Source organism: Spermophilus citellus, assembly GCF_964194105.1.
Source record: "Spermophilus citellus genome assembly, chromosome: 1".
Lineage (NCBI taxonomy): Eukaryota > Metazoa > Chordata > Mammalia > Rodentia > Sciuridae > Spermophilus > Spermophilus citellus.
In genome coordinates, this window is record NC_138182.1 from 45,382,692 (window position 1) to 45,395,397 (window position 12,706).

At 38.7% G+C, this 12,706-nt stretch overlaps 1 protein-coding gene across 4 annotated transcripts in view; it reads left to right on the forward strand.

The window, feature by feature from the left end:
- Nucleotides 1-2,298: 2,298 nt before the first annotated feature.
- The window catches only part of EPSTI1 (epithelial stromal interaction 1), a 100,592-nt gene continuing 90,184 nt past the window's right edge, over nucleotides 2,299-12,706 (forward strand). For all 4 annotated transcript variants that reach the window (XM_081308161.1, XM_081308162.1, XM_081308163.1 and 1 more), the window contains exon 1: nucleotides 2,299-2,590. In XM_081308161.1, the coding sequence (XP_081164287.1) occupies nucleotides 2,421-2,590 (170 nt within the window). In that variant the 5' untranslated portion in view covers nucleotides 2,299-2,420. The remainder of the gene's footprint in view (nucleotides 2,591-12,706) is intronic.

Here is a 12,706-nt window from a genome sequence, read left to right on the forward strand (position 1 = left end):
TCAACTCCTTTTGAGAACCACTGATGTGAATTATCTCTTTATTGTTCATATATACTATAAGGTGAGGGTACTGTAACTTTGTGTCACATTGTACAGATGGACTTCTGAAGAAATAAGAGAGTCATACCTGGTAGAATTGGTCTCAAAGTACTAGAAAAGGTGTATCCCATTTCTTCTTCTGCCTCTGATGCTCAATTATCCCTTGCATCTTGTTTTTCTTTTCTTTTTTTTTTTTTTTTTTTTTGTCTGTGTGAATCTTTCATTTGGAAAGGTCCCAACATGACTGTAGTTAGGCTTCCTGGCTGAGACTTCTGGGAGGCTGTTACATTCTTTAAAAATATCTTTATTTTGTTTGTTTATCTATTGTATGTGGTGCTGAGGATTCAACCCAGTGCTTCACATGTGTGAGGCAAGCGTTCTGCCACTAAGCTACAACCCCAGCTGTTACATTTTTAATATGCAGCCAGGGTGGGGAACTGACTATGTTATGGTTAGTCAAGGCCGGAAACACTATGATTCAGCTATAGAACTCAAGGTCATAAACCTTAACTTGTGAGCTTGTGCTCTCATCCCTTAACTAACCTGTTGGCAATGTGCCTTCTTTGTTTGACATGCATATAAAAAAGGGCCTGTGGAAGTGGGCTAAGGTGGAACAGGCTGGAGGCTGAAGCTGAAGCTGAGGGCTGGCTAATGACTGTGGCCACCACTGAATAAAGCATGTCTACTATCCTAACTGCATCTGGCATCTTCTTCTACCTGCTGAAACCCAAATCCGTTTCCTGAATCAGAGCCCCTGCAGGACACCCTGCTTTCTATTTTCTGTGCAACTGCCTATGCTCAGATATGTATTACTTATCTAAATGATACGAGGCTCTTAGTTTATCTCCCTGATTTCAGTCTTATCTTTCAATTTTCTTTTCACAATGCTAGGAGTTAACTTTCTCAAGTAGATATTATTATATAACTGCCCTTTTGAAATCCTCCTTTGCCTTCCACATTACCTATAGCAGGGGTTCCAAAGGGAGTTCCTGGGATGAGCAGCATTGGTCTCACCTGGAAATTTGCTGGATTGCCAGTCCTTGGGCCTCACTACAGATCTATTGAGTCAGAAACTCCTAGGTTTGGTGCCCAGATACCAGTTTTAACAGACTGAGGCTCACTGCAATTTGAGAACCTCTGGCCCCCTGATAGAGCTCTAACACTTTAGGAAATAGAAAACCTGATTCTCTTCCCACCATGTCCCTTACCACTACCTTTTCTTCTTCTTTCTTTCATTAGCTATCAAAGATCTATTTGCCTTTCTGTTCTAAGCATCAATAATGAAGCAAGAGAGTCCAGCTCCTGAGGGGCTTGGTGACCAGGCCTAGGGTACTCCCACCATACCATACCATGCAGAATTAACTACACACCATGGAATTTTAAGCCACAAGCGCCTACCATAGCAGCTCTTGTGAACTTCCATGCCTTTTGTGGCTCACTCTTAATTGTCCCTTTTCTTAAATTAGTTTTTTCCTCTGTCTAGCTTAACACTTCTGCCCACAATTCATTTACTCCCGGGTGGCATTAGTATTTATTTACCAGTGTCCTAGAATATAGGAAGAGCCTTCTAGCATCTTTGTATAGCAAGCATTGTGACCCTGGTGATCAGCCTGGCACAAATTGGAATCATCTGGGCATCTTTAAAAATGTTTTGTAGGCCCAGTCTTACAAATCCATATTTTTTTAAAATGCCACACCATAGTTAAATCATTGCATACTGTCCAGCACAGAGCAAATGTTTAATTAATACTTTTTTGACCATCTGGTCAATTACTTACTTAGCAAGGTTATCTAGAGAATCAACTCTATGTAGTCCTCAGCTTGCTTCTTTAGCTCCATGGGTTTTATTACCAGTTTTCTTTTGATTTCACTTTCCATTTCCTCTAACTAGAAAGGACCTTCCTTGCAACAACCAAACAGCAGTTGTAACTGGAATCTCAAGGTAATATTGTTCACAGTCTCAAACATCTAACATTGACCTCAATTAGGGTTACCTGTTAAACCCTTCCTAAAGGATCCAGTCGCTGTGAGGCTCCTTCCTCACAGTGTCAGATCCTAAGGATCCTTCTCAGCTCTCAGGTGGTTGTGAGACCTTAAGCCAACTCACCTGCAGATGGGACAGTTAGCTCAGTGCGACATCCCTGAGAGCGTGTTGGGGTGGGGTCGCGGCCCTGCTGTTAAACCTGTACTAGGTCAGAGGGTGCCTGGGGAAATTCTCCGGGGCGGGCGCAACCTGTGGCAAGTAGGGAGAAATCGAAACTCAGCTGTTAAAACCGCTGCCTCTGCTCTTTGGAATCCCCTCTCGAGACTCGCCCAGCGTCCCAGCCTGCGTCCCTCCCGCAGCGACGGCGGCCCCGGACCAGGACCGCGGGCTCTGAACCATGGGCACCCGCAGTAAAGTGGTGGGCTTCGGGATCGGCGCCACCCCTGCCTCCCAGGACCCCAGTAGGGGGCGCGGGGAGCTGGGTCCCTTGCAAAGCCAGAGACAGGGTGTGGAGGCGGGCCCTGGGGCCCCTTGGCGGGAGAGCCTGGGCCACGCGGGCCAGGGGAGGTAAGTATTTAACCACCTGTGTTGGCGGGTGGGACCCCGGCGAGCGTGCTAGCAGGCACCTTCTTAGTCTTTGGAGCTGAAAAGCATAGGGGCCCAATAACAGAGTTTTTGAGAGAATGAAAAAACTTTTCATAAATGAAAACATCCAGGAGTTACCTTATCCTACTCCAATCAGCCAGTTTGTGGTCCTTTACTGAATATCCCATCCCCGCCCCACTCTTCTTTTAAGAACATCCTTTTAGGCCAGCCTCAGCAACCTAGCAGAAACCCTGTCTTACTATGATAAATTAAAATAACATAAAATGGACTGGGGATGTAGCTCAGTGGGAGAGCGCACCTCCCCTCCCCCCATCCCCATTACTAAAAACCAAAACCAAAAATAAAAAGACATAGACACGATTTTACTGTTTGTGGCTGGCTACAGAGTTGAAAGGGATGGGTGTGGAGAAATCTCTTATTAATTTTTCAATTGTCTTAAGTATTTATACTCCAACTAGGTATGAAAATAAGTTTCCCCTAATTATGTAAAATTATTGTGCTGTAAATGGAATCACCAGTCAGATGTCAGGGTAAGGGCCAGGAAGGTCTGTGATATAGAGCAGAGAGAGGATCCAGATGTTGCCCTGGGGAGCAAGCTTGCATCCCAACCAGATGCCCACATAGAGGAGCCTCCTGGGAGCAGAAGAGTGGGGCTAAGAGTGAGGATTGTGAAATGTGCCCTGAGCAGGAACAGATAAGTGACATTTACTCTTAGTCTTTGGTTCAGGGCCTGCAGGATCCTGGACACGTTTAGTATGCTGGGGCGTCATCTATCCTCTTCTTCCACCCAATGGAGGGAGCTCCTTTCACACTACCCTACAGTTTGTAAATACATCTATCTTTGAAGTGCTGCCTCTGAATTGTAACTGTTCAGTCTCATGTGCAGTTTCTTCCTTTTCAGTTACTTCTTTGTCACATGAAAGACAGACACTGGTTGCTAAGGAGTAGTTATAACCTTATGACCAATAAATAGTAGAATTTCTTTCATCCCTTGAATTCTGAAAGTATCAGGGCTTTAGCATTATCCAGCTTAGGGTTACCCTAAGATGGGGTGGATCATCTGTAAATCAATTAGAGATTGCTGAATTTCTCTTCTCAGGATAATTGGCATCTTGTTATAATAGAAGCTCATTAATTACATGTAACCTACTGACTATGAGCTGCCACATTTAATATCAGTTGAGGTCATGGATACGTGGTCTCATGTCCATGAATGGTTAATGATAAAATAATTTACATGATATTTTTCTATTAAAAAGTATCTATTTAGATACAACCATTTGTATGCTTGTATCATCTTATAAGCAGTAGCAGTTGTAGCTGTTTTCTTATTTGATTTAACTTCAGAATCTTGCTGGACAAAATTGCTCAGAAAGGGGCAATTTTCTGATTAGTTATCCAGGATTCAGTACCCTGAAGACTTCATTGCATACTATTTCTAAGATGATTTGCAAATAGACCATTAGAGAAATTCCTGGAAGACTTCAATTATCTCTCAATTTTTTCTTTTTCCATGTGACTTAGTTGTGGTAAGCACAGCATGACAGGGTACATTTGTTTTTAGGTGCTTAGTATCTAAAATCCTGTTTGGGCCACTCTGAATTTTTCTTATGTCTCCATTACTTATATCTATTTTCTTAGTTGACTCCTTTAATGGAAGTGGGAAATAAAGGAGAATAGTTGAGTGACAAATAACATCTCAGTAAAACCAACAACAGTAAAAAGTTAGGGTTTTATTTGGGGTAAGAGAGAAATCAGAAGCAATTTAGAGAGGATAAAGTGCTTTAATAGTGAAATTCAGTTCATCCACAGTATGAACTTACTTTTATGACAGTGGGTTGAAATTTAGTCTTGTATGCATTCATTTGAGGAGCCCCATGTCGGGATTAGTAACATGGGCTTTGATGCTAGGTGACTTTAGGTTCAAGTTCTGATTCTGTCATTATTTGCTTTCTGAGATGAATAGATGCTTTATGCCTCAGTTTTCTCATTACTTGAAATAACACCTTCAAGAAAATGTTCAGTAAATATTAGGAGCTTATAGCCTTGACTTTATTTAACAAATGTTTTTTGACCAAGTACTATGCTGTCACCCTTAAATAGAATGATCGTGTTTTGAAAAAAACAACACCCATTTAGAATATATATATATATATATATATATATATATATATATATATATACACACACACACACATACAAAAACTGATGGCAGTCTATTAAAATTGATGATTCTTGAGGACCTCTGATAGACTATCAGGCAAGCTTGAGTTCTTGATGATATTTGAATTTAAGTAATTATAAGTATTTACTAATTCATATTGTCTTTCCCAGTTATTTTTACCTGATAATTGTGTCCCTAAATTTTATATTCACACAGATTTAGAGAAAAGAAGCTTATATAAACTTCTAACTCAAAGTGATCATTTATCTTCCCCTCTAATATTTTGCTTGCTTGTATATATCTTTCACTCATCACATCTAGATAGAGTCAGAGACATGGGGTTTTAACTTGATTTTTACCCTATTCTGGGCAATAGGTTCTTGCCTGTCCTAGTAATAGAGGTTTCACTTCATTCCAATACTTGTCTATTATCATAGCAGGATGTGGTCCTTTAGCTTGATGTTGTCTGAAGGAAATAAAAAGGTATTTTGAAAATGAACCCATAATGTAGAATTTTACTGCAGTTACCTTTAACATAATTTATATACAGATTTAGTTTACCTTAACATATTTGTGGCTGGCTTTATATGGAGTACTGTAGAGACTTAAAGATGAGCAATAATAGCAGCAAATCCTTATGTAGTGCTTACTGTGTAATGATGCATTTCACATACTCAGTCCTCACAACAGCCCTATAATAAGAGGATCTTTCGCTCTCGATAATTTTAAGCATAGGAATAAATAACCATTCAACAAAAAAGACCTTATGAAACTCGCTGTCTAATTGATGGGGCAGACATTTATAAGGTAATTACATGAATAATCTTTTTGTGTGGTATAAAGGAAAGCCAGGGTCTGAACTAGTCTTGGCAGCAGGAAATTCTTTCCTAAGAAGTCATGCCTGAGCTGCAACCTACAGGATGAGAAAGTGTGTGTGTGTGTGTGTGTGTGTGTGTGTGTGTGTGACCAAATATGTCATTACAACACCAGCTAAATTCTGGCACCACTGTGTGTCCTATAGTTCTATCCAATTCTGACCTCAACTGCCCAGTGTTAGTGCAGTTTCCACAAACTTAGGGTTCAGCCCACAAGACTGTCCCCAATTCAGACTTCAGACACCAGCTGCAAATGCGGTTGTCAGCCCGATAGAATGCAAATTTGGGGATTTCCCATAACCTTTCCCCTCCCCCAGGTTTGATAATTCACTAAAATGAATCAGAGCTCACAGAAACCACTAGACTTAGAATTACAGTTTCATTATAAAGGATCCAACTGAGAAATGGCCAAGTGGAAGAGATAGATAGCGCAAGGTACCAGAGGCAAAGATGAAGGGTGCTGTGCAGATGGTGTCTGTGCCCAGTCTGGGTAGGCCACCCTCCCAGCACCTTGATGCATTTACCAACTGGGAGCTCCCCAAACATGGGCTCCCAAGAGTTGTAGAATCTTCATTATATAGGTGTAATTACCCAAATCACTGGCCATTAGTGGCTGAACTCAATCTCTACCCCTGTTACCTGCTCAGAGATTGGGTTAGGGGCTGGAAGTTTTAACCGTTTAATCACATAGTTGGTTTTCCTGGCCACCAGCCTCCATCCTCAAAATATCCAGGGATCCCCACCATGAGTCCTTTCATTAGCATACAAAAATTAATGGCCACTCAGAATTCTGAGGGTTTAGGGAGCTTGATGCTGGCCCAGGGACACCGATTATGTATTTTTTAAAATAGGAGTTTATATGGCCTCTGTGGCAGTCAGAGAAACGTGTCATTCAGATTTTCTCCTTCAAGAGAACTTAACTGTGGGGAATAGAGTCAGTTGACAGCCCCAGCTGCTGCCCTTTTGCCTCTGTCACACCCTTGGCTCCAGTGCTTACTTATGCTGCCATCTTTCCAGCCAGGTCTGGGCATCACAGGTTCTAGTGCCAGCCTGACTCCCCACTAACCCAGCCAACACTTTCTTTCTTTCTTTTTGGTACTGGGGATTGAACTCAAGGGCACTTGACCACTGAGCCACATCCCTAGCCCTATTTTCTATTTTATTTAGAGACAGGGTCTCACTGAGTTTCTCAGGACCTTGCTTTTGTTGAGGCTGGCTTTGAACTTGCGATCCTCCTGCCTCAGCCTACCAAGCTGCTGGGATTACAGGAGAGCACCACCATGCCTGACCCAGCCAAGACTTTCTGAGAACTGTGTAGCACTCTGAGGCTCTTTCTATTCACCCTTTCTTCCTTCCTCTCAGCCCTTCTCTTGTTCTCAGGCTTTCCTGCCTACTCCTGCTTCTTCCCCTTTTATCCTCCACAGGAACTCCTCTAGTCCATCTCTTGCTTGTCTAACCCCATCTCGGTGTCACCTCCTCACAGGACTTAAAGTGGCACAGTCTCTGGGATACACTATATCCAAATCACAATAGTGTGGACTCTCTATGTCCGTTGTTGGCATACTGTCTGTGCATATTCAGGAAACCCACTCTTTTTTTTTTTCATTTCTTCCCTTGGGGACTAGGGGATATTCTCCAGCTCTGCTTGGGGGGAAGGAAATAACCCATGTAGCTGAAACTTTTCCTTCCCCTTTATTCCCAAACTTTCAAAGGAGATGAGGAGGAGATTAAAGGACAGCTTAGTAAGAGCACTTATGAATGGCCAATTCCTTATTTCTCTTTTTCTGTCTTTAAAAAGCATTGTGTTTGTTTTGCATTTTGTAAGATGAAATATAAGGTGGGATATATGTTAATGAAGTCATTAAGTTTTAATATTCATTTTTTATATATTGAAACATTGAAGTATGGTTTTTTCCATCTAAGACAGAACTTAAATTATTCTTGACTCACCGTGTTAAATCTGAACTTGTTATGGAAAAATCATCTTAGCCCATTTTGTCTCATGGCCCCAGATGTGGAACTCCTATAAAACTTAAATATGGTGTATAATATACAACTGTATAATAATATTAGTTAATATATAAGCTATAAATTATGACTTCCAACCCATTTTAATGCACCTGTGTTAGTTTCATTGAAATAGTCACAGAATTGAAAACTTGGGACTTAATGGGTTAAATCAAGTGCAAGTTTTTGCAAAGTTATTTGTATCCATGAGAACTGCTTTCACTATTTCTTCCTCTCCGCAGCACTCCAGATTTCAATTTCCTCTCTCCATATGATTATGAGGAAATGGGCTTTTGCCCATAGATGCTAAATGGCATGAAAGCATCGGCTTATTACTCCTTCCTGGAGATGAAGAACTGGATAATGCTGGCATTCCTTTCAGTGTTATGAAATAATAGTACATCGGAAGAGAAGATCTGTGATTGATGCTAATGAGTAATCTTCCTGATGGCTCAATATAGGTGGTTTTTCACTGGGGAATTATTTAACTCAATCCCTAGACAAGGCTCATAAGCATTCAGGAAGTTTTGTGAAGTAACAAGAGATAGTATTTAACCCCTAATGATATAATGATATGGTTCTATAAACTGAGTAGGTGTCTTGACAATTACCAAATCTAATACCTAACTAATTAGTAGTGCCCTGCCTATTTAACTTGTTTTTGAAATGATAAATGTAACAAAGCATTGTAATACTGTGGTAGCATAAAGTAAATTAGTTGTGCTTAGAATAGTTAAACTGAGGATCTCTGAAAATCCAAAATAAACAAAATAGCAATCAGTACTTCATGTATCTCAAATGTTTAACTATGTGCTAGACCCTGGGCTAAATATGTTACATACATTATTGAATTTTATCTTTACAGTAAACACTTTGCCATTTCACATGAGTTATGGAAGAGAAATCGTTCTCATTGCTTTTCTTATTCATAGTCAGTACTCAAACCTAACTCTGTCTACCAAAGTCTTGTTCATGTCTGTTAGAGCTGGAGGAAGGAGTGATACTGTAGCTAGCTGATGTCCTATTGTTTTATTTTCACATCAAAAAGAGAAAGAGAGTGTTAATATAGGAACAGTAATATGAAGTTTATTAATGACTGTAGGGGAAAAAAGATCTCTTTCTTCATTCATCCCTAGCATCATGTTTGAGACTCCTACAACAAAAGACAAATTAACAAGTGGAAAGCAGACACATTTATTTAATGTCAATTTTTAAATTTTTTAAAATTGTAGATAGATACAATAACTATTTTATTTATTTGTTTTTATGTGATGTTGAGGATTGAACCCAGTTCGTCTGTAGGCGAACACTCTACCACTGAGCCACACCCCAGCCCCTAATGTAAATTTTATATGAGCTGGGAGCCTTCAGAAATGAAGACCCAAAGAAACATATAAACCTTATTTTTATGCTTGGAACTGATGAAAGGTCGACTCTCATGTAGAGGTATGATTGGTCAAAGGGGGTATAATAATAACTTCCTTTTGTTTAATGGTAATAAACTGGGGAATCTCAGCAAGTCTATTTGTCAGATTCTTCTTTATGTCTCTCTGCCTTCATTCCTTTCCTCTTTTCCTCTGGGTATAGGGAGGCTTGCTCTGAAATGATTGGCTTTAGAGAAATGTCAGAGAATTCTGACATTCTGGCCCTCTTCAAGGGATGAGTGATGGGGAAGGTCAGAGAGATCTTCCTGTCTCTGCTGTGTGCTCAAATGCCAAGGTGCCAATGCAGCTTTAAAATGATTTCAATAGAAAAGTAGCTTGCAAGAGCTAAGTTTCTGTGGGGATCTTCTTTTCTGCTATTTCCCACAAATAACAGAGAGCTCCTGCTCGATCAGTTCTTTCACTGTCACTGTTTCTGAGCAACCTCAACCACATAGTATCTTGCAGTAATTTTTCAGACTCCTGACCATAGCCTACTGTGAGCAATTCATTTGACATCATGACCTAGTACGTGCTTGAGTATATATGAGGGTATATATAACTGCAAAGAAATTTCACAAAACAATTCTCACTCGTGGTACATGTGATGCACTCTGACATTTTCTATTGTTGTTCATTAAAAATAAATCTATTGAATTGATTTCATAACCCATTAGTGGGTTACCACCTACAGTTTGAAAAGCATAGTTCTATACATGGCAGAAGAGATTGAGTGGATGGAGAGAAAAGACATTTTAGTTTGATTAAATCAAATTTACCTTCCTGTTTAGGCAGGAGGGTAGAAATTATGGTCCTGTTTAGAATGAATTTTCAACTTTTCTGCTCCCCAGTATGGTATCCATTTGCAGTCTGCCAAGTCTTGGGGAGCAATCATTTTTTACAGTATCATCAAAAATGAATGGACATTTTTCAAAAAGTCTTTGACAGCTGAAACAGTGAAACAATAAATCAACAGGATGATGAAAGCTTGAAAATACATAATACCTATAATGATCAGTAGAAGCAGGGAAGAAATGAGGGAAAAAATGAGACTTAGTTCAATTACACAGTAAGGTTGCTTACTTCAAAGTCAGCAGAGTGCTGTAGGTTATACGTATTGTTAAGGTTAATTGCATCTACTCAGAACATATTTGAATCTGAAACAAAAGCTTAAGAGAAAAGAAAAATAATCAAAGGGAGAAGAGTGCCTTTGAAGAGTCTGTTCTACATTAGAGCATCAGCTGATGATGTTTTCTTTGTTCTGTAATGTTTGTAATCCCCCCACACATCCACACACCAAATATGAAGACTTAAAAGGCAATCCATTAAAGTCCTGTAGAAAAACTGAAGACATTTACCATCATTAAAATTCAAGGGCTAGTACTGTCCAGTGTTTGTTTTAATAAGGTATTAGTGAGAGCAGAAACATCATGCTACCTAATCTTGTAAGAATATCTGAGCCCCTTTCTTAAGAAATACTTACTTCAAATATTTCCCCATTTAAAAATCTTTGAACTACTTTTTCCTGATTATAACAGAACATATTTGAATGTAAAATACCTGCTTGTTAAAAATCTCAAAATAAATGACCAAAATAAAATAGAACGTGAAAGTTCCCTGTAATTCTGACTAGAAATAAACATTTTAAAGGCTATTTACACTTGAAGTGTTTAAATCCTTTTTAGTATAAAGAGATCTTTATTTTTAGGTGTAGGTTGCTTTCTTTGACTCCTTAAGCCAAGTAGAAAATCTTAGACCCCTTATGTCCTTTGGTTTCTACAGCCAAGAGAAAGTGATATGCAGAAGACATTCTTTCTAATCTTTATTTTAAAATGTGATTGCTATCTACCACATAGGCAGATAACTGTTTTTCACATTGCTTTATTTCTTAGTTGTACAAGGAAACAACCCTTGTCCTTACAGTGGAATCTTGGATAATATCTCCTATGTCATCCTTCTAAAAATATTTAAACTCATCATGAGGAAAAAGAATTTCCTTAAATCCAGATTGTGAGACGTTCTAGAAGATGATTTAGCGGGACCCTTCCAAAATGTCAGTCATGAAAGGAAGAAAAAAATCAAAGAAATTGTCTTAGATTATGAGTCTACAGACATGCATAACCCATAATGGGATCCATTATGAGGTGGGCATAGTGAGGAATATCGAAATTGAAAGGATTTGGAAATTTGAACATAAGAAGGTAATGCTGTATTAATATTAAGTTCTTTGGGTGTGATAATGTTATTATGGATAAGTAGGAGAATGTCTTTGCTCTTGGAAATACAGGCCAAAGTATTTGGGAACAATATGTTATGATCCTAAACTTACTTTCATATAGTTCAGAAAAAAAAATTAGGTGAGCAAAAAATGTGTAAGACATTAACAATTGGTAAATACAAGTCAATATTAGTTAATGGCTATTCAGTTTACTAATATTTAAATTTTGCTTGTTAGGCTTAAAATTTAAGATTACAAAGTTGGAGAAAAAAATAGTTCTGGGTAATATCCTGAAGCTCATTGTGCCTCTGCCCGCTTTTCTCATTTTCTCTTTTGGAAACTGAAAAACTTAAAACAAGTTTTGTCATGGAGCTGAATGCTTCCTTCACTGTAGGTATATTTCAATATGTTGAAGAACAAAGTCTTGACTCAGAATTATGCTACCATTTGAAAAGGAAGGATAGCTCTTTAAAAGAGATATTTATCAATATCATTTTGTTTCATGGACTAGGTCTTATTACTCCTGTGACATAGGGCAAGACTTAGGAATCAGGATACTGAATTTAGAGAAGAGCAGGATTTTGATGATAGAGGGAAGAGTCAGAACTATGGATATATGTAAAAAAAAAAATGGGGCTGGGATTGTGGCTCAGTGGTAGAGCGCTTGCTTAGTATGGGCGGGACCCGTGTTTGGTTCTCAGCATCACATAAAAATAAAGGTATTGTGTTGTGTCCATCTACAAAAAAAAAAAAAAAAAAGAAAAAGTCTCTCTCTCTCTCTCTCTCTCTCTCTCTCTCTCTCTCTCTCCTTCTCCCTCTCTCTCTCCCCCCCTCTCTGCCCCGCTTCTGTCTCTAAAAAAAGGAAAAACTAAAAAACATATATACACATATATAGATGCACATGTACACATATACATGTATACATTTATATATATGTAAATATGAAGCAAAGTGATTAAATCAAGCATGAAAAGATGTACTAATGATTCTATTATATACAATAAAATAGGTGTCATCATTACATATAAAGTAGATGTTCTCTGTAGTCATCTTAGACAGGCTTTATGTCCTCCTTATAAAATAAATCTGAAGTTAGATAGTACAGGGGTGATATAGTACAAATAATAGGCAATCATAACAGAACATTTGTTATTTTACAGTATTGTTCTAAGCACTTTATATGCATACCTTATTAAGTAGATAGCTGTTATCCCCATCTTACAGTTGAAAAATAGAAAAATTAATTTGTTCAAAACTATGTAGTTAGGAAGTAGGAGAATTAGGGTTTGAAGCCAGGCAGTGTGGCATAGATTAGCATTAATAGGTGATTTTACAGAGGGCCAGACTTCTTCTTTCTTTTTTTTTATTTTATTTTTTTATTGGTTGTTCACA